General features: G+C 36.9%; 1 protein-coding gene across 1 annotated transcript in view; it reads right to left on the reverse strand.

The window, feature by feature from the left end:
• Positions 1–2,692: 2,692 nt before the first annotated feature.
• The window catches only part of LOC128666845 (cytochrome P450 2C31), a 33,124-nt gene continuing 11,963 nt past the window's right edge, over positions 2,693–23,853 (reverse strand). Inside the window, exons 4-9 of the mRNA XM_053721647.1 lie at positions 14,790–14,950; positions 14,045–14,221; positions 13,825–13,966; positions 8,093–8,280; positions 7,568–7,709; positions 2,693–3,106 (exon numbers count right to left, since the gene is read on the reverse strand). Coding sequence (XP_053577622.1) covers positions 2,922–3,106; positions 7,568–7,709; positions 8,093–8,280; positions 13,825–13,966; positions 14,045–14,221; positions 14,790–14,950 — 995 coding nt within the window. The 3' untranslated portion in view covers positions 2,693–2,921. The remainder of the gene's footprint in view (positions 3,107–7,567; positions 7,710–8,092; positions 8,281–13,824; positions 13,967–14,044; positions 14,222–14,789; positions 14,951–23,853) is intronic.

Raw genomic sequence — 23,853 nt, forward strand, 5'->3', positions numbered from 1 at the left:
ATTAATTGTGACAAGAACTTATCCCTGAGAGCATTTAAAGATCTTTCTCCCTTCGTTCAATTACTAGTTTCATTGGCCCAGTTTATGTTGGTGTAGTTAAAATGTCCCATGCTAACAGCACTGTTATTATTAGCAGCCTTTCCTATTTGCATTAGTAGTTGAGTTTCCTGCATGTCACTAATGTTGGGGGGGCTTGTAGCATGTTCCCAGTAATATTTGTTTTAGGTTTTTTTGCCCCATTCCTTATTTCAACCAACAGGGTCTATACATTGTCACTTGTATCATCATAAATATCTTCCCTTAATGTAGGTTTAAGGTCAGATTTAATATACATGTAGATTCCTCCACCCTTTTATTACTCCTGTCCCTCCTAAAAAAAGTATAACCCTTTCAGTTAACTGCCCAGTCATCATGTGAATCATCCCACCAGGTTTCAGTTATACTGATAATATCATAGTCCTGTTCTGCAACTAAGAGCTCCAGCTCCTCTAGTTTACTCGTCATGCTTCTTGCATGTGGTGTCATACATTTAATTTTTATATTCTTTCTGTTGCTACTTGCTGCGCTTTCCTCCAAACTTTCTAATGTGACATTTCCTAAGTGTACCCTTCTGTCATCCCTTTCTTGAGATATTTTAGGTGTGACTTATTCTTGGACTGATCCTCCCCCCTTTGCCTTGTGCTACCATCCTCTCCCCCAACACACCTGCACCCATGTAATTCAGGTGCCATCCATCCTTATTGTACCCAAATGAAAAGTCAGCCAATTGCTCGAAAAAGTTTAACCCCTCATTTTTACCCCATGCTTCTAACCATGAATTAAAGAGACAGTCTAGTCCAAAAAAAACTTTTATTATTCAGATAGGACATGTAATTTTAAACAATTTGCAAAATTTACATCTATCACCAATTTTGCTTTGCTCTCTTGGTATTCTTAGTTGAAAGCTAAACCTAGAAGGTTCATATGCTAATTTCTAAGCCCTTGAAGTCCGCCTCTCATCTCAGGGCATTTTGACAGTTTTTCACCACTAGAGGGTGTTAGTTCATGTGTTTTTTATATAGATGACACTGTGATCACGCACGTGGAGTTCTTATGAACCAGCACTGATTGGCTAAACTGCAAGTCTATCAAAAGAACTGAAATAAGGGACAGTTTGCAGAGGTTTAGATACAAGATAATCACAAGGGTAAAACATGTATAAATATAACTCTGTTGGTCATGCAAAACTAGGGAATGGGTAATAAAGGGATTATCTATCTTTTAAAAAAATAAATATTCTGGTGTAGGCTGTCCCTTTAACTGACCTTAGCTTCTTCTACCTTACTGAGTTAGCACATGACATTTGTAATATCTCTGAAAATATTACCATGGAGGTCCTTGCCTTTAAGCTTGCTACCTAACTCCCTGAAGTCATTTTTTAGGACACTTCATCTCCCACTGATTCCTTTATTGGTGCCAATATGCACGACTGAAGGTGCAGACTCTTTAATTTCCCTTTAAAGTTGACCTTACTGTCCCATTACATTTTATATACCTTCACTTCTTTTGCTTCAAAATTTACAAAAAATGCCTAGGCGAAGCATAAGGCTAGCCTTTAGTATGTACTAATTAAGCTTACATTTATGGGTAGACTTTATGAGCCTATGGTTCTTACCTGATATCATAATCTATGTTTCTATTTTTAATCAGTGACACCTCTAGAAATTAGTGCTAATGGAAGCTATTCTCCAAGGTCTTCTGCTGTTGTTGGGCTACTTACAGAAGGGCAGCACTGGGTTTCAGTGGATGGGGTTAGTACCTGCTGTTGGCTGGGTGGGCATAGCTGGGGGATCCTGGTCAGAGTGGTGGTGGGTAAATGAGGGAGAACACAATTGAAGGGATACATGGTGGCCAATCATTATACTGGGAGGGGCAAGTGCCCCCACTGTCCCCCTTTACTGTGTTTAATAGGATGATAGGTGGCAGCCGTTAAAGGGACAGTATACACTCATTTTCATATAACTGCATGTAATAGACACTACTATAAAGAATAATATGCACAGATACTGAAATAAAAATCCAGTATAAAACTGTTTAAAAACTTACTTAGAAGCTGTCAGTTTGGCTCTGTTGAAAAGGTAGCTGGAAAGCCCACTGCAAGTGGCAAATAAGACACTCCCCCCCTCCCCCTTCTTTTGCATATGAAAAGACCCTTTACACAAACAGGAGCAAGCTGGAGTAGGTAGTCGAGCGTATTCACATAAAACTTTGGGGCTTGGTTAGGAGTCTGAAAATCAGAGCAATATTATTTAAAAATAAGCAAAACTATACAATAATTTAAAAAAAAAACTTTATGGGCTATATAAATAGATTATCTACAAAACATTTATGCAAAGAAAAAATGAGTGTATAATGTCCCTTTAAGGTTGATAATAGTGGTGGGTATAAGATATAAAGAGGAATGGGCTAGCTGTAGCAGTCATGGTTATTTCAGTGGGTGGAGGTTGTATTTAGGGTTTATTAAAATTTGGGGGATAGCTAATATATAGTTAATATTGGTGTGTGGAATAAGGTAATGTGGTTTGGAGGATTAGAGAAACTTCTAATTATATGAAAATACCCCAGGTAACAATATTATATTATGAAATTGCAACAGACCAAGCTGTCAACAAATATCTCGTTAGTAAGGAAAGCAAGAAAAGACCATCAAAAATTCTCACAAGACACATTTTATTTGGTAAATTTTCAAATGTTGAAAAAATATCTTTAAAATGTTCACCAAATTGTTGAAGAAGCTCTACAGCCCTCTTTACAAAAAATGAATTGTAAGATTATTCATCCACATTGTTATATAGTGTATACAGTACCTCATAAGGTAAGAGGTTATAAACGTGTTTGTTTGTACACCAATATCGGTCTGTGTTTGTGAAGTCTCCAGCATGTTAAATTCGAGGAACAGCATACATTTTGTAAGCTCGAGGTCTTGCTCCATTGCTATTTGGTTCTGGAGTTATCTCAATGTCTTTCCTATCTACTGTGGGCTTCAAGGTAAACTTCTGCAGGATGGAAGTGAAGAACAGGAAAAGTTCCATACGAGCAAGGCCTTCACCAACACAAATCCTCTTCCCTGGAATGAGATAATGGTAAAGACTAGATTAAAAGAAAAATAAATATAATTTTGAATATTTAAAGAGACTTAGAAATCAAAATTAAATCAAAATTAAACTTTCATGATTCAGATAGATTCATTAAGCAGCCATCGGAGGGACGTACAGGCAGCGGCCATGATAGGTTGTAATATTGAGTGCTGCTTCAGTGTTCCAGATTAATCTCTATAATATCTAAAACCTTCATCTAAACCTGAATTATATAGCATCTGCACTGGCTAAAACTGCTTTTTCATCACATACCAAGATCTCTGGGATTGCTGGAGCTTATTTAGAGGTTTCGGCCTCTCCTAAACCCCCCAGTCTGTGCGCCTATGGGCCTCAGTTGTTGCACAGTGCCATACGTGCGCTGCTTTTTACTTATTACAATCTCCTGCTATTTGGATTTAAACCTTTCCATATGGAGTCAGACTATGTGCTGATTGTGCTCACTGAGCTACTAGATGGATTCCACAAAGCATTTGTGCAGACCTTGGATGCTGCTCTTGCTCCCACCAATCCCAACATTGGCCTAAGCTATGCCTGTCCCTGCCCACCGGCAAATAGTACTAGTGATGGTGGTGCTCTGGGGCCCCAGCTCTCACCACTTACCTCTGAAAGTGCTGCTCAAGGCTTGGTCACGGAATGCACGGCCCAATATGCTGTGGGAGGGCCACCAGAGAGGGCCTCTTGTAACTCTCAATTGCTGACTACAACTGAGGGTGTTGCTGCAGAGGGTCCAGTGCCTGGGCTCATTGTGGGATTAAATAATCCACAAGTTATACCTCTGGAATGTACACCCACCGATTACAAGCACACTGTCTCCCTTCAATGGTGCAGGACTACATTTACCTGTGAACCGTGACCCCCCGGATCGAACCAACAGCCTACTACACCGGGGAACTGGCCGGGCGACCCCAAAATTCAAAAGGGGATTCAGGATGCAGAAAATCTATGGACCGTCTCTCTAGAGACAATAGACTGCTACACTTTGATATTTTATCCGGGAGCAATGAGGGGCCTGCAGGGGCCGGATCCTCTGATATTGCTAACACACTTGGAGGCGCTGGGGATCATAGACTCCGGTGAATCTGAGTTACAGTTGCTAGACTTTTGCCACCCTGTTGTGTCTCGAATTAGACTCACTGAAAAGCACTCTTCCCATGTCATCAAAATGGGAGTGGGGTAACTTATTAATGGCAATCAGCCGAAGGGTGGATTTGTCACACACATACTGTGTCACCCAATGACTTTACAGAAGTCTGGAGCTGAGTTAAAATAATTAATATACTTATTGTAGTCTTTGAGAGTTTTTTGTACCTGATGCTGGGAAGCATAACTGTTTTATAGCTCCATGTATTTATATGTTTTTGCTACGTTCACAACAACCACTGGGACTAACTGTAATATTTGGCATGGCCATAGCATGTTATTATTCATAAAATGTCGCTAATTTCTTTATGCCTGACCTGTGCATATAGTGAGTGTAAGTAACATTACAACATAATGTAAGACAACATTTGTCACAGAACACTGTATCAATTAGGGATGCACTTTATCAGGGTTTAAGATGCGCTGCTAGCGACCGGAGTTGTGTGATCTAGTACCTCTGAAAAATATTTAAAGGCTCTCTTTTATCAATAGCTGCCTATTAACATACTCAGTTTACATAGGATTCCCTCTTACAACATGATGTGCTCTCATACAAAGAGAGAAGCGCTCTACCAGGAAAAAACAACAGCTCATTAGCTAGTTCTATGGCGATTTACCACCCGGAAGCAGCTTCTTTTAGATCAGTGTGCTTTTCACAAAGGAAAACTTTCCTTAAGTATATCAGTCTGATCCCGCCAAGTAAGGTCAGTCCAGCTCCAAAATACCAGGCAATTCTCCTCTTAACAAGTAACATGACAACCCCAGATGATCGTTTCGGCCTCCTATGGGCTTCGTCAGTGAGGTGCAGCCACATTCCTCTAAGCACACTGGGCAAGGAGTCCACGTCTGGTTTCCCTCATCGGGAGACTTCCCCAGGGTCATATTAATTTGCATACAAAGAGAGAAGTGCTCTACCAGGAACGAACAACTTCTCATCAGCTAGTTCTATGGTGATTTATCACCCGGAAGCAGCCTTTTTTATACCATGATGTGCTCTCAGTAGGAGAGATATTAGTCCCACAAGTGTGCCTAGAGCTTCCTAAGCCTACATCACCCTAGCCTTATACTCTATATCTTCAGCATTCACTAAAATTGTGCTTCACTTGACTCAGTAGGGTTAAGATGAGAATTCATTGAAATGCCGACATCCAGGGCATGCGTTTTTAACTATGGCACTGATAGTAAAATGTAACCTTGCAAGGGTATATATTATAACGGGGGGGGGGGGGGGGAATTTCTTGCTGTCTCTAAAATTGCACTCTGTCTGGGTATAATCGTCTTCATAGCCACCTCTAATCTGTAGCATATACGGTATAACATAGCATAGCAGACTAGTAGCCCTACATACTTTCCCTGGCAAAAGCTACTCAACACACTAGCTTAGCCTCCTATATATCTTAGGGGAAGAATCCCCTACTACATAGACTGCATATTTCTTATAAACGGCCATAGTCTAATGAACCTCAATGATTGTCAAGCAGGTGTTCCACTACTATGTTTCTTTTATTTATCAAATAATTAACGTTGCATTACTACATGTCTTAATATTATATACCCTATATTACCCCTTCAGTATTTGATAGTTCTTTCAGCCGGTCCAAAAGTGACCATTATTACTTAGCAGGGGGGTCTTTTTACTTTTTCTTAAAAGGAAAGTCAAGTCCAAAAAATTTTTTCATGATTTAAATAGGGAATGTAATGTTAAACAACTTTCCAATTTACTTTTATCACCAATTTTGCTTTGTTCTCTTGGTATTCTTAGTTGAAAGCTAAACCATCATATGCTAATTTCTTAGACCTTGAAGACTACCTCTAATCTGAATGCATTTTGACCACTAGAGAGCATTAGTTCATGTGTTTCATATAGATAACATTGAGCTCATGCACATGAAGTTACCCTGGAGTGAGCACTGATTGGCTAAAATGCAAGTCTATCAAATGAACTGAAATAAGGGGGCAGTCTGCAGAGGCTTAGATACAAGGTTATTACAGAGGTAAAAAGTGTATTATTATAACTGTGTTAGTTATGCAAAACTGGGGAATGGGTAATAAAGGGATTATCTTTCTTTTTAAACAACAAAAACTCTGGTGTTGACTGTCCCTTTAAGCTACTATGTGATAAAATATAGGGTTTCATCCTAAGGAAAAAGAAAAAGTGAGGTATTATTTCTTTTTTGTAATAAGATACTGTATTTGCAGGTATTCCCTTGTTAGTTATTTCTTCTGCTTATTCTTTACAGTGATCTCATGTATGCACCAAGTGAAACATGCATGTAACTATTTTTCTTGTGTTTACCTAAATAAAAATATTTAAAATTTAAAAAAAAAAAAGAAGCAGCCATCATACCTAAGAAGTGGTGGAGATAGTTTTCCCCAAACTTGTTCGCTCTGGGTGATTGACAGACTCTAGTTGTGGCCTGGCCAGTGTGTGCAATAAAAAAGACTTGAATAGTATCTATTTATCTTAAGAGCACACTTAAAGGTACAGTCTAGTCACAATTAAACTTTCATGATTCAGATAGAGCATACAATTTGAAACAACTTTCAAATTTACTTTGTTTTTTTTTTTTTATACTTTGTTGAAAATTTAACCTAGGTAGGCTCATATGCTAATTTCTAAGCCCTTGAAGGCTGCCTCTTTTCTCAGTGCATTTTGACAGTTTTTCACAGCTAGACAGCTAGTTCATGTGTGCCACACAGATAATATTGTGCTCTCTTCCGTGAATTTATTTTTGAGTCAGCGCTGATTGGCTAAAGAACTGAGATAAGGGGCAGTCTGCAGAGGCTTAGATACAAGGTAATCACAGAGGTAAAAAGTATATAAATACAACCGGGTTGGTTATGCAAAACTGGGGAATGGGTAATAAAGGGATTATCTATCTAAACAATTCTGGAGTAGACAGTCCCTTTTAATAAGTTCAGGAGCATGTATGTGTGAGCAATGTACAACATTGTTACAAGTATTATTTCAAACAGTTTTGCTGTATGCTGACATGAGTGGCCCCTTGAACCCCACCTCTATATTTTTTTATGAAAATTTTCTATAAAGGCTACAAACATAAAAGCAAAATGTATTGGTACTTTTGAATGCTATTTTTTTTTTTCTTCTTCTTGTAGGATGTATCTGAGACATGAAAGTGACGCAATGAAATAAGCTATATAGGTACATCCACCAATCAGCAGCTAGCTCCTAGTAGTGAATTGATATCCATGAATCTACATAAGTATTTTTCCAGAGAATACAAGTTAAAAACATTTTAACAGTTTTTTAAACATATTTTTTTTTTTACCTGCAGAAAATGGCATAAAAGCTTCATTCTTCTTAAAACATCCTTTATCATCAAGAAAATGTCTTGGGTCAAACTGATGAGGGTTTTTAAAGTATTTAGGATCTTTCAGGACAGAGGTCAGTAGTGGGAAGATCATGGTGTCCTAAAATAAATAATTAAATTAAAATTAGAATATTACAAAGCATACAAGTCTAAGGAGAATAGTTAAAGGGACGTGAAACCACTTCAAATTTGCCGTTTGCGGAAACGCAATAATTTAGCGCTCCACTTGTAAACTAACCCATTGTGTACGAGGGCAAAATATATTCTACAGGTTGTAATATGAGTTTAAAGAGTGTGATATTCATTGAAAGCATAGCGGACAATATTTATTTATTGGGTGTGTTAAAATGTTTTAGTTAAACAGCTTAATATCTAACTTTATAGATTGTGTCAGGCCTAACACTACATAATGCATGTGTGTAAAAAAATATTAATAACAAAAAACTTTTATCATGTTAGGGTTAAAAACAACAAGATTCTGACCTTGGGAATGAGGTATCCTCTGAACGTCACATCTTTATTTGTTGTATGAAGAAGTCCAGTAGGAACGATATCTGCAAATCTCTGAATCTCATGGATCACTGCGTCCGTATACGGCATCTTACTTCTGTCCTCTATTGATGGACAACGATCTTGGCCTATAACTTGATCGATCTCCTGGTGGATCTTCTCTGGAGACACAATAAAAATGAGGACATGTGTTGATATTTACAAAGGAAAAGTATTTTCTAATTCAACTAAAGAAATTTACTTCATATTCTATCTTTAACAAATATTGTGCTATATATATATATATATATATATATATTATTTTTTTTTGTTAGGTTTATAGTCTGGTGCCACTAGAGGTCACTATCTGATAAGATTCTTTAGAAACCTGGATAGGTATGAGTTAATTCAATTAGTAATATAAGCTGGAATCTGATTGGCCCAGATACCCTTTTTAAAGTATATGTTTAGTTCTTTTTAACTATGCATGATTAAGGACCATGTAAGTCCGAAACGTCGCTTCTTTTAAGGTTGTTATATCCACATAAAGAAATAATTTTTCACCTTTAAACACAATAGCTGTATTGTTGTGCTGTCACACTTGATGCATTGACTGTACAATTTGGAGCTTTTGCTGATACTCCACGGTGACGAGCACACAGTGTGTAAAAATACCTATGGGTATAGTGCTGGACTCTATCTTTTTATTCTTTGTGTATGGAATCAGCAGAGTCACGAGCACCCCTAGTGAGTGAAACTACTATGGAGGATATTCAACCATCTATGTTTTCCTATTCAGACATTGATGCAGCCCGCATCACTTCTTTAGCCCTAGGATCAAGAAATTTCCTAAGAAATTCTGCTGAAGTGGATTTAAAAAAGGAATATGAGAGAACAAAAAGTAAGTTGATTTCTCTGGAGCTACATTCTGTTACACTCGCAGAATATTACAGGATCAAAATAATCCCTAGAGGCTTAAGGGTAAAACTAAGACCCACTATACTGGCTAACAACGAATTGTACAAAACTCGCTTTGAGAGTATACTCAATAAATGCTCCTTCAAATAGAGATCGACAAGCAGAAAGGTCTAGTATTGGAAGCGGAGCGGGGGATGGAAACAAAATACACTATGGAGATGCTAAAAGCCACTAAAAGAGGAAGTGGATACATTGTTACTGCAGTATCGTCAAGATCTCGAAGAGAGAAAGAGGTCAAAATTTTGGAGAGACAAGCTCAACTACACCAATCACCGGGTGAACAATTCGTCATGTGACTATACGTCACAATCTCGTGATTCACGAGACGGCCCAAGCTGGAGGAGACCGCAAGGAGCATCCATCGATCAGGACAGAGCAGGTGAAGGCTCATCATCCAGGGAGAGTTTTTTAGATTCTGGCTCGGAAGGAGACACCGGAGGGCGGAAGCACCGCCCCCCAAAAAGATCAGTGGATGAATAAGCGGAGCTCCAGGAACCAATATCGGCAGATGCCGAGACAACAACAAGGAGGTAGATACCGGCGAGGCATGAGGAAATAAAGGTAACCGGACTGCCTAATTCTAGTACCCCTACACCCAAAGAAGAAAATTTGGTTATTACCATAGATTCAGTCAACATAAAGCATCTATTAAATCAAAGGATATGTCTTTACCAGTTTCCACACACTTTGCACAGATGGGGCATACGGTTAGTCAGCTCCGATTTCAAGTAATTGATCATATTCCCATACATAGGAGAGGGGGTAATAGGGAATTCAAATTGAGACAAAAAGAAGTCTGGTGGATCAAACGTTTGAACACATTACACCCTTATGGTCTGAATAGAGATTATGATCTATATCTGTTTTTATAAAAACATTTTTTTGCTAGGTGTATAGTCTGGTGTCACTAGAGGTCACTATCTGATGAGATTCTTTAGAAACCTGTATAGGTATGAATTAATTCAAGTAGTAATATAAGCTGGAATCTGATTGGTCCAGATACCCTTTTTAAAGTATATGTTCAGTTGTTTTTAACTATGCATGATTAAGGACCATGTAGTTTTAAGGTTGTTATATCCAAATAAAGAAAGAATTTTTCACCTTTAAACACAACGGCTGTATTGTGGTTCTGTCACACTTGATGCATTGACTATATATATATATATATATATATATATATATATATATATATATATATAAAATATAAAAGAAAGATAGAAAAAAATACCAGGGTATATAAGATTACCCTAGAACAGCAAGGGAATAAACGGCACACATAGAAGACTTTCAAAAATTTATTTATAATAATTTCCCAAAAATACACTTAAGTATATAGCGATATCTTATCTGTCAATATCAGTTACCACTAAAGACAGCAAAATCTAAAACATTTTAAGTGCACTTAGACCTAATACTTTCCCTATGCTATAAATTACAAAAAGACATCATAAACAATAAGGGGTTAACCAGAAAACTCATGTTTATAACGAATGTTACATAGAATCTAATGTTTATAGGACATTTATAGTAAGTAGGCAAAATACATGTTAAACATATGGCTGCAGTCCAAACAGAGGTGATCTATATTATGTATCAAAAAGCGCTTGTTTTTCCTCTTTATATATACCAGGGAATCTTCTCTTAAGGCAAATAAATGTGCCGCAAGTAGTACTGCTGGATAAAGAGTCTCTAGCAAGTGTAATAATTCAGTTGGAAAACACAGCATATACTTAGCTTAAGTCCTCCGGTTTTTGTTGTTTCCACTTGTCTTCTGCTTGCAAGCACCTGTGATGATTACTTGGCGTGTGACATCAGCAATAGTGGGAGTGGTCTCTCGTCACCAGGGACTATGAGTGGCTATAGACAGAAGGATCCATTTGAATCAATTTTGCATTGTAAGTTTTGCCAAGAACTTTGACAAATGACTGTATCGCAAAGTTATGTATATGTTCACCTATCGTATAGGCACATCTTCCATTGCACTCCAATAGCACACTCCTCAAAACCACTTACTCCACTGTCGGAGTCACACCTGAAAGATTCGTAGCTCACTTTAAAGGTACAGCTGCATGTATAGAGCCAAAATGTCTCTGAAGAAACAAAAGATTCAGGGAATAGGCCTGGACAGGTGCACTAGAAATCCTGGCCCACGGTACATTCGACAGGTACCTGGGTTCTCATAAACACATAGTGCCGTTTCTCCCCCACCTCCAGTATGTGTTACAGGGGATCATCAGGGCACATTCTGTCACACTTGATGCATTGACTATATATATATATATATATATATATATATATATATATATATATAGGGTTGCACCGATACCATTTTTTTATGACCGAGTACAAGTACCGATACTTGTTTTCAAATACTCGCCGATACCAATTACCGATACTTTTTTTTTTTATGTCATGTGACAGTTTACCAAGCGCAATACAGACTAATTAGTTAAGATTCCTTCTTTATAATTATAAAGGACTGTAATTCAAAAGACATTATGAAATAATAAAACAGTTTTATTTGTCACAAAGTTCACTGAACATGTTTATAAATAAAAAATATTACAATAAAATATTACATTTAAAGGGGTGATGCAATTGGGTTGTAGGGCTGTTATATAACATAAATCTGACATTTGTATGGGGGTTCGGCTCTAAGTTGAACAGTCTTTCACTTTCCACACTACTGCATGGGGCAGAAAGATATTTTTGACCCATTTTAGCCAGAGCTGGAAATCTGTTTATTAACTGCCCAGTACTTCAGGGGTTTGTCTGAACGAGGTACAGTGATCTCTCCTACAATAATACAAATAACAGCAATTTGTATTGGCAGAACAGTAGTAAACAATTTTTAGTTTAGTCTCCACTCCAGTTTAAAATGAAATGGGAGCATGCAGTTTGAAAAAACACCACAAGATAGCAATATGGGTAGGAAGTGGAGGTATCGGTTTAAGTATCGGTGCATTTGCATGAGTACAAGTACTCATGCAAATACTTGGTATCGGTACTGATACCGATACTAGTATCGGTATCGGTGCAATCCTATATATATATATATATATATATATATATATATATATATATATATATATACACACACTCAGTATACAGTGGGGCAAAAAAGTATTTAGTAAGCCACCAAAAAGTTCTCCCACTTAAGAAGATGAGAGAGGCCTGTAATTTTCATCATAGGTATACCTCAACTATGAGAGACAAAATGTGGAAACAAATCCAGACAATCACATTGTCTGATTTGGAAAGAATTTATTTGCATATTATGGTGGCAAATAAGTATTTGGTCACCTACAAACAAGCAAGATTTCTGGCTCTCACAGACCTGTATCTTCTTCTTTAAGAGGCTCCTTTGTCCCCCACTCAGTATAAAAGACAACTGTCCACAACCTCAAACAGTCACACTCCAAACTCCACTATGGTGAAGACCAAAGAGCTGTCGAAAGACACCAGAAACAAAATTGTAGACCTGCACCAGGCTGGGAAGACTGAATTTGCAATAGGCAAGCAGCTTGGTGTGAAGAAATCAACTGTGGGAGCAATAATTACAAAATGGAAGACATACAAGACCACTGATAATCTCCCTCGATCTGGGGCTCCACGCAAGATCTCACCCCGTTTGGTCAAAATGATCACAAGAACAGTGAGCAAACATCCCAGAACCACATTGGGGGACCTAGTGAATGACCTGCAGAGAGCTGGGACCAACGTAACAAAGGCTACTATCAGTAACACACTACGCCGCCAGGGATCCTGCAGTGCCAGACGTGTTCCCCTGCTTAAGCCAGTACATGTCGGGCCCGTCTGAAGTATGCTAGAGAGCATTTGGATGATCCAGAAGCGGATTGGGAGAATGTCATATGGTCAGATGAAACCAAAGTAGAACTGTTTGGTAGAAACACAACTTGTCGTGTTTCTTGTCTGTAGGTGACCAAATACTTATTTTCCACCATAATATGCAAACAAATTCTTTCCAAATCAGACAATGTGATTGTCTGGATTTGTTTCCACATTTTGTCTCTCATAGTTGGGGTATACTTATGATGAAAATTACAGGCCTCTCTCATCTTCTTAAGTGGGAGAACTTGCACAATCGGTGGCTGACTAAATACTTTTTTGCCCCACTGTATATGTGTATATATATATATGTATAGAACATTGGAATATAAAATATGCATAACTAACTTCTGGTCTAGCGCTTTAGGTCTAATGCGGTGTCAGGTTAGTGCACGAGCAATGTGGTTTTTTTTTATAAGTGTGCTCCATTGAAGTCTATGGGGCCGAATTATCATTGTGCGAGCGGACATGATCCGATATTGCGGATCATGTCCGCTGCACATCGATAAATGTTAACAGCATACGCTGTCGGCATTTATCATTGCACCAGCAATTCTTGTGAACTACTGATGCAATACTGCCCCCTGCATAGTCACAGCCAATTGGCCGCTAGCAAGGGGTGTCAATCAACCCGATCGTATTCGATCGGGTTGATTTCTGACGATTTCTGTCTGCCCCCTTAGAGAAGGCGGAGAGGTTATGGAGCAGCAGGCTTTAAACTGCTGCTTCATAACTTGTGTTTCTGACGAGCCTATGAGGAGAAAAATTTAACACGGTTGCGATATCCGAAGTCCAGCGCATCTGGTTTTGCTTACGTGCAAACAATTAACCACCCACATTAAAAGTTCACTTCCAGTGTTGTATGCGCATGAGGAAAAATATTTAGCTCATAAACTCACCTTGTATCTCAGAGTGTTTGAGAAGAATCAGAAGGCCATATGTCAGAGTCGTACTTGTGGTCTCTGTCCCAGCAAAGAACAGATCCAACACTGTTCCGCTTAAATTATCACTGTGAAATTCTGTGTTTGGATTATTCTTTTCCTGCAAAATAGATGGAATATTTTTATTTCTGTAAGTTATTTTGCAAATGCCACCTTATTTCTCATTTTAGAATCTCACCTCTTCCATCTTTATGAGGAAACAATCAATAAAATCTCGTGGGAAGTTCTTATCCAAGGTTTCTTGGTGAGACTTTACAATATCCATGACAAATTTTTTCAAATTTTTAAAAGTAGTAAAGTATTTCTGGTGTGGACCTGGCAGACGTGGGAGAATATTTGGAAAGGTATGGAGAAGCTGTTGAAAGAAGCAAAAAATCAATACTGTTAACATAATCAATTATGTTGTACTAGTCTTAAAGCCTGTTAAACGGGCCAAAATCACCTTTCCCTACCCTCTGACCCCCTATCCCTCATCCCCCATCCCTGCCGCTCTCAACTTTTTTTTTTCTGCAGCGCAATTGTCCAATCCGCTCCCGCCCCCCTCCAGTGATGGGCCGCCCACCTGCCTCCCTCCTAACCCTCCCATGCCACTAACTTGTCTATATCGCACTAACACGCGCCGCTGATCCTTAAGGCCTTGCGCCCTTTCTCGCACAGTCGAACACGCACAAAGTCTGTCACCAATCGCCTGACACTGATTCTTATGGCCAGGTATGTTTGTCTTGCGCTGCAGTCTCTACTGCACATGACTGCATCGGACAAACATACCTGGCCTTTTATAATATAGGATATACTGAATTACTAATTTGTTCTAAAAGATTTCTAAACAATAATGTTTATATTTTTTTTTTATGAGCTGGAATAAATATTTTTACCATTTTTATCTGTTCCCCAGTCACAGGTCTTCATCTTACAGTTCTTACCTGTCCAATAGTCGAGTTCATCATTCTAGAGATTTCCTTCATATATGACAGAAGAGCCAAAAAATTTTTGTCTTCATACTCAAATCGCTCACCAAAAACAATGGAACAGATGACATTGGAGACAGCAGTTATATTGAAGAACTTTGGGTCAAATGGGATATCTGTCATTAAAGTAATAACATAAATGCTTACAGAATGAACATAGTCAAATAATGTTTATGTTATTACTGAAAGAAGTCCAGAAATAGTACAAATTGTAGAGAATCATATGTATAATTTAGATACCTGTTCACAGATAACAGTAACTTAGTTAAGTAGTTAACTTTAAAATAATTACATATAGATTTAGCTACTCTACTTAAAGGGACAGTCTACTCCAGAATTTTTATTGTTTAAAAAGACAGATACTCCCTTTATTACCCATTCCCCAGTTTTTTATAACCAACACGGTTATATTAATACACTTTTTACCTCTGTGATTACCTTGTTGTATCTAAGCCTCTACAAACTGCTCCCTTATTTTAGTTCTTTTGACAGACTTGCATTTTAGCCAATCAGTGCCCTCTCATAAGAAAGTCCACGGGCATGAGCACAATGTTCTCTATATGGCACACATGAACTAACGTCTAGCTGTGAAAAACTTTAAATTGGAAAGTTGTTTAAAATGACATGCCCTATCTGAATCATGAAAATTTAATTCTGACTAGACTGTCCCTTTAATCTAATGTAATACTAGTGATTATTCTATTCACATTCATAATTCTAAAAAAAAAATTCTGCTTCCAACCATACATAAATTGCAGTTATTTAGATGTTAAATTAATTTGGAATTTTTTAATCACATATCTATTTTATCTAAAAATTTAAAACTAACGTGTTTTAATGGTGTGGGATATTGTGAAATATTTTAATCATGAGTATTTTGATACTGAATAAAAACATGCTGAATAGCTAGATTCCGAGTGGCCAACTAACTGTTGCGCACAAGCGAAAAGGACTTTATCACGGCTCTTTGCACACATAGAAATATTATGAGTTCAAAGTAAACACATTGAGGCCCATTTATTAAGCTCTGTATGGAGGTTGTGGGCCCGTGTTTCTGACTCTTGTGAGCTGCTGGTGCAATGCTGAATACAGAGAGCGTATTGCTCTCCACATTCAGCGAGGTCTTGCGGACCTAATTCGCACTGTCGGATCAGGTCCGCAAGACCTTTGATAAATAGGCCTCATTCTCTTTAGCGCAATTGAATTTTATGAGCTTCGGGATAATGCGACCTCAAAGCTCTAGTTAATTTTTATGCGAGAAAAAAAGTGGCACAAAACTCATCAAAAATATTTTTTTTTAAATACAGTTACACTCATAATAACACTAATACAAATTATTTAAAAAAAATGCAATCAAAGTTATAAGGGCTCAAAGATATAAAGTCTCAAGTGATTGAACAAATGGAAGGTAAAGTCAGATATTGGGTAATCCTAGCATTAACCGGGTAAAACGGACATTACCCAAGCCACTGGGGGTAAAACCAGATGTAACATCCTAAATCTCCTCAGAGTGCATCGAGTCACTGCATTAAACAAATATACAATGCACTGTAATTCCCCAATATTCACTTTCTTTTTTGCCTCCACCTGGGGTTCCCCAAGGTATACTTGGGGTGGATGCCAGCGGACCGGCAGGGTTTCTTCCTTTAACCCACCAGGCAGAGGCAAAAGAAATAGTGTAGATGGGGGAATGCCACTTGGGTAATGCCTGTTTTACCTGGGTAATCCTAGGATTACTGGAATTACTTTACCCGTAACATATATATATATATATTTATATGTGTACATATGTTTTATGTATTTATGTATTTATTTGTGTTTACATATACATATACATATATATATATATATATATATATATACCATCAAAACAAGCAGCACTCCAAAGGTCTTTTATCCATATGTCACCTTTATTAAGTGAATGTTTTCGGGCTAAAAACAGCCCGTCCTCAGACTTACAAGGTTATAACCTTGTAAGTCTGAGGACGGGCTGTTTGTAGCCCGAAAACGTTCACTTAATAAAGGTGACATATGGATAAAAGACCTTTGGAGTGCTGCTTGTTTTGATGGTATTACTATTGTTGCTTTAAGCACCCAAGGCTGATATAGATAGGATCTGGAGTGCACCTTGTTAGATATTTATATATATATATATATATATATATATATATATATATATATATATATATATACACATATAAATAAATACATATGTAGTCACATATAGACTATATATATATATATATATATATATATATATATATATATATATATATATATATATATATATATATATATTAGAGCCCTTTGCAATTAAGTAGCTGAAAACATGAAAAATCACATTTATGCAATATGGATATTTAATAATGGTTTTAACTAGTGCTTTTTTGTTAAAAAAAAAAATAGGTGCCGGTACTCATAAATTATTGATTGATATTCAAAGAAAAGATTAGTCTAAGAATAACATGTAGATGTATTGTTTAAAGTTTCATTAGCTGTTTAAATATTAACAAAAAAAAGTGTAAAGTTTTAGTGTCTTTAAAACAATGGGAGCTGCCATGTTGTAACTTAAGTCACCTTCTCTGCTGTGGCCAATTATAAACAGTTTTAAATAGGTCACTAGTGTGTGCAGTCAATGGCCCCTAGTTATCAAGCCGTCAACCGCAAATACGCTGGAATTCCGCAGCGTATTTGTGGCGAGGCTGATTTGCCTTAGTTATCAAGCCCTACACACCGGCAAAAGTAGAATTTAAAGACGTAAGCTTCGATCCGCCGGACTCAGTCCGACACAGATAGATTCTTACGTCACTCCAGATGTTCCAAACACAAGTTTGGCACAATCTAACTACTTTTGCTAGTTATCAAAAAACTAGCAGGTATGCTCGGCACTTTTCCGGCCCAGCGTACCTGGTTTTCAATCCGCCGCCCTGGAGGCCGCGAATCCAATAGGAATCAATGGGAGTCTGACTATAGCGAAAGTTCATGTTCACTGCTGCCCGACATCCCATTGATTCCTATGGGAAGTGTGTACACCTAACACCCTAACATGTACCCCGAGTCTAAACACCCCTAATCTGCCCCCCTACACCGCCACCACCTACATTAAACATGCTAACCCCTAAACCGCCACTCCCGGAGCCCACCACCACTATAATAAATGTATTAACCCCTAAACCGCCGCTCCTGGACCCCGCCACCACCTACATAATACCTATTAACCCCTATCCTGCCCCCCTATACCGCCGCCACCTATAATAAATTTATTAACCCCTATCCTGCGGATCCCGGACCCCACCGCAACTAAATAAATTGTTTAACCCCCTAAACCACCGCTCCCGGACCCCGCCGCCACCTATATTAAATATAATATGTTGTTTAACCCCCTAATCTGCCCCCCTACACCGTCGCCACCTATAATAAATTTATCAACCCCTATCCTGCCCCCCCTACACCGCCGCAACCTATAATAAAATTATCAACCCCTAAACCTAAGTCTAACCCTAACCCTAACACCCCCCTATCTTAAATATTAATTAAATACATCTAAATAAATATAACTCTTATTAAATTAATTATTCCTATTTAAAACTAAATACTTACCTATAAAATAAACCCTAATATAGCTACAATATTACTGATAATTATATTGTAGCTATTTTAGGATTTATTTTTATTTTACAGACAAATTTATTTTAACTAGGCACAATAGCTATTAAATAGTTATTAACTATTTAATAGCTACCTAGTTAAAATAAAGACAAATTTACCTGTAAAATAAAAACTAACCTAAGTTACACCTAACACTACACTATCATTAACTAAATTATTCCTATTTAAAAATAAATACTTACCTGTAAAATAAACCCTAAGATAGCTACAATGTAAGGGGGGGTTGGGTGGGTTAGAGTAGGGGTATGTGGCTGGTGGGTTTTAATGTTGGGGGGGGGGTTGTATTTTATTTTTACATGCAAAAGAGCTGTTTACTTTGGGGCATGCCCCGCAAAAGGCCCTTTTAAGGGCTGGTAAGGTAATAGAGCTGTTAACTTTTTTAATTTAGAATAGGGTAGGGCATTTTTTTATTTTGGGGGGCTTTGTTATTTTATTAGGGGGCTTAGATAAGGTGTAATTAGCTTAAAAATCTTGTAATATTTTTTTATTTTTTGTAACTTAGTTTTTTTATTTTTTTTACTTTAGTTAGTTTATTTAATTGTATTTAATTGTAGGTATTTGTAGATAATTAATTTAATTTATTTAATGATAGTGTAGTGTTAGGTTTAATTGTAACTTAGGTTAGGATTTATTTTACAGGTAATTTTGTATTTCTTTTAGCTAGGTAGTTATTAAATAGTTAATAACTATTTAATAACTATTCTACCTAGTTAAAATAAATACAAAGTTACCTGTAAAATAAATATAAATCCTAAAATAGCTACAATATAATTATTAATTACATTGTAGCTATCTTAGGGTTTATTTTACAGGTAAGTATTTATTTTTAAATAGGAATAATTTAGTTAATGATAGTATAGTGTTAGGTGTAATTGTAACTTAGGTTAGTTTTTATTTTACAGGTAAATTTGTCTTTATTTTAACTAGGTAGCTATTAAATAGTTAATAACTATTTAATAGCTATAGTGCCTAGTTAAAATAAATTCAAATTTGCCTGTAAAATAAATATAAATCCTAAAATAGCTACAATATAATTATTAGTAATATTGTAGCTATATTAGGGTTTATTTTATAGGTAAGTATTTAGTTTTAAATAGGAATAATTCATTTAATAAGAGTTATATTTATTTAGATGTATTTAATTAATATTTAAGATAGGGGGTGTTAGGGTTAGACTTAGGTTTAGGGGTTAATAATTTTATTATAGGTTGCGGCGGTGTAAAAGGGGCAGGATAGGGGTTGATAAATTTATTATAGGTGGCGATGGTGTAGGTGGGGGGGCAGATTAGGGGTTAATAAGTTTAATATAGGTGGCGGCGGGGTCCGGGAGCGGCGGTTTAGGGGTTAAACAATTTATTTAGTTGCGGCGTGGTACGGGATCGGAAGGATAGGGGTTAATAAATTTATTATAGGTGGCAGCGGTATAGGGGGGGCAGGATAGGGGTTAATAGGTATTATGTAGGTGGCGGCGGGGTCCGGGAGCGGCGGATTAGGGGTTAATCAGTTTATTAGAGTGGCGGTGGGCTCCGGGAGCGGCGGTTTAGGGTTTAATACATTTATTATAGTTGCGGCGGGGTCTAGGAGCGGCGGTTTAGGGGTTAATAACTTTAGTTAGTTGCGGGGGGCTCCGGGGGCACCGGTATAGGGGGTAGAACAGTGTAGCTTAGTGTGGGTGCTTAGTGACACGCTAGCAATAAAGCTGTAGAAAAGCCGAAGAGCAGCGAGATCGGATGAGTGATAACTATCACAGTCCGCTGGTCATCGCCCCGTACTTGGTGCGCAGCTTTTTGACAGCTTTATTGATAACTTTGGCGAGCGTATTCAGGTCCGCAGCGGCGATGGTAGGTGAGCTTAGGCGGGCGTATTGGGGCCGGCGAAGGCAGGTAAGTAGACACGTTGATAACTATAGGCCAATGGCTGTGGGGAATGTTCAGCACTTCTATTTCTAACAGGAACTGAAAAGCTCACAATTTCAGAATGGAATTACAGAAAAAGGGGGAAAAATAAATAATGAAAGTATATTGCAGAGTGTTTATATATATATATATATATATATATATATATATATATATATATATAAATATTTTATCATTTTTTATTACTATCTCAAAGTGTTTAATGTCCTTTAATGGTTATTCACAGTGTTTTATGCTTTGTTAATTTATAAGGTTAAATTAGCTTATTAATTACATTAGCATATGCCCTGTTAGGGGAAAGTATAAGCTATAGTAATGGTTTATGACTGTGAGTTTAAAGGGACAGGAAACCCCAAAATATTGTTTCATGATTTTGATAGAACATACAATTGTAAACAACTTTTAAATTTACTAGCCAAAATTGAAAATGAAAAATTAATTGCCAAGGATTCTAAGTCTAATCCTAAAAGGTTCTTTAAGTACATAAATAGCAAAAAATCTAAGAAGGATAATATAGGTACATTAAAATGCGTGGAGGGTAGCATGATAAATAATGACAGGGAGAAGGCTGAGGTACTAAACCAGTTTTTTTCTTCAGTATACACAAGAGAGGAACCATTGGATGATACTTTGGAACAAAATAGAACATGCCAGTCCATACCATTAACTGGGTTATGTTTAGAGGATATCAGGAAAAAAATGGATAATATTAAGGTAAATAAAACTCCAGGCCCAGATGGAATACACCCAAGGGTGTTAAGGGAATTTAGCACTGTTATAAAAAAACCTCTACTCTTAATTTTTCAAGACTCATTATCCTCAGGCATGGTACCCCAGGATTGGCGTAAAGCTGATGTGGTGCCACTCTTCAAAAAGGGAAGCAGGGATGATCCATGAAGCTATAGACCAGTTAGTCTGACATCAATAGTGGGGAAGATATTTGAAGGGATTATAAGGGATTATATTGATGAGCATATTCGTGTAAACAAGATTATGAGTTCTAATCAGCATGGCTTTAGGAGAAATAGATCATGTCAAACTAATCTAATTAGATTCTATGAGGAAGTAAGTAAAAATATAGATAAAGGGGAATCAGTTGATGTGATATACTTAGATTTTGCAAAGGCATTTGATACAGTGCCACATGAGAGATTAATGCACAACATTAAGGGACTGGGAATATCTGAAAATGTTAGCTCATGGATAAATAACTGGATAAAAGATAGGGAGCAACGAGTAGTAGTAAATGGATCATACTCAGATTGGACAAAGGTTAGTGGCGTCCCCCAGGGATCAGTACTGGGCCCTGTTCTTTTTAATATTTTTATAAATGACTTAGAGCAAGGATTATATAGCGACATCTCTATTTTTGCAAATGATACTAAGTTAAGTAAGGTCAGTAAATTAGGTCAGAGCAGGACGAACTCTCATTACAAAGGGATTTGCAAAAATTTGAACTATGGGCAAGTAAATGGAAAATGAGATTTAATACGGAAAAATGCAAGTTTCTACATTTTGGAAGTAAAAATAAGCAGGCAACGTATTTTATTTTTGGGACAAGACTTAGCCAAACACAGGAGGAAAGGGATTTGGGAGTAGTAATAGATAACAAGCTAAAGATGGGTGCACAATGCAGGGCAGCGGCTTCAAAGGCTAATAAGATACTAGCATCTATTAAAAGAGGCATTGATTCAGGGGAGGAAAGCATAATTCTGTCACTATATAAAGCCCTGGTAAGACCTCACCTTGAGTTTGGAGTGCAGTTCTGGGCACCGATCGCTAAAAAAGATATTGCAGAACTAGAAAAAGTTCAGAGAAGGGCCACAAAGCTAATAAGGGGATTGAAGAAATTAACCTATGAGGAGAGGCTAGCCAAACTGGGTCTGTTTTCTTTAGAAAAAAGGGGCTTAAGAGGTGACATGATTACTTTATATAAATATATTCAAGGCCCATATACAGAGATGGCAGAAGCTCTGTTTATTCCAAGAAAATTGTTTCTGACAAGAGGCCATAATTTAAGGTTGGAGGAAAGGAGATTTAATCTCCTGCAACGGAAACGTTTTTTCACTGTAAGAGCAATAAAATTGTGGAACTCATTACCAAAGGACGTAGTGAATGCCAATACCATAGATACATTTAAAAATAGTCTGGATACATTTCTGTATATAAACAAAATTCATGGATATGATTGCTAGTATTAAATGGGTCACCTTTTAGTGGGGTTATTTAATCTTAACTTGAGATTTTTGTAAGTATTTTAGATTTGTATAGGTTGAACTTGATGGACTTCAGTCTTTTTTCAACCTTATCTACTATGTTACTATGTTACTATGTTCTATTATCAAATTTTCTTCATTCTTTTGTTATCCTTTGCTGAAGGAACAGCATTGCACTACTGACAGGAAGCTGAACACATCTAGTTAGCCAATCACAAGAGACAAATGTGTGCAGGCACCAATCAGCATCAGCTCCCACTAGTGTATGATATGTGCATATTCTTTTTCAACAAAGGATACCAAGAGAACAAAACACATTTGAAAATAGAAGTAAATGTAAAAGTGTCTTAAAGTTACATGCTCTATGTGAATCATGCACGTTTAATTTTGACTTTCCTATCCCTTTAAATATTGTGAATTTAAAACAGTAGATAATATATGAAAACTCAAGATGATGGTAGAATTAATCCTGTGATTTCCCGAGATGATGTATTTATAACTTGCAATATTCATTACTATAGCTTATACTTTGCCCTAACAGGACATATGTTAATGTAATGAATCTGCTAATTTAACCTTATAAATGAACATCAAGCATAAACCACTGTGAATGAACATTAAAGGGGCATTTAACACTTTGAGATGGTAATATAAAATGATAAATCGTATATATATATATATATATATATATATATATAAAGTATTCAATATACTTGAATTATTTATTTTGCCCCCTTTTCCTGTAATTCCATTCTGAAATTGTGAGCTTTTCCGTTCCTGTTAGAAATGCAAGTGCAGAACACTGCTATATTCCACACAGCCATTGGCTGCACACTCTAGTGACCTATTTATAACTGTCCCTAATTGGCCACAGCAGAGAAGGTAACCTAAGTTACAACATGGCAGCTCCCATTGTTTTATAGACACTAAAGCTTTACACTTATTTTATCAATATTTAAACAGCTAATGAAACGTTAAAATACATCTACATGTTATTCTCAGACTAATCTTTTCTTTGAATACAATATATCAATCAATAATTTGAGTACCAGCACCTATATTTTTTTTTTTTTACAAAAAAGCACTGGTTAAAACCATTATTAAATATGCATATTGCATAAATATGATTTTTTCATGTTTTCAGCTACTTAATTGTAAAGGGCTCCAATGTGCTTATATACATACAGTATATATATATATATCTGTTAAAGGGACAGT

Source organism: Bombina bombina, chromosome 7 (genome assembly GCF_027579735.1).
Source record: "Bombina bombina isolate aBomBom1 chromosome 7, aBomBom1.pri, whole genome shotgun sequence".
NCBI classification, from domain to species: domain Eukaryota; kingdom Metazoa; phylum Chordata; class Amphibia; order Anura; family Bombinatoridae; genus Bombina; species Bombina bombina.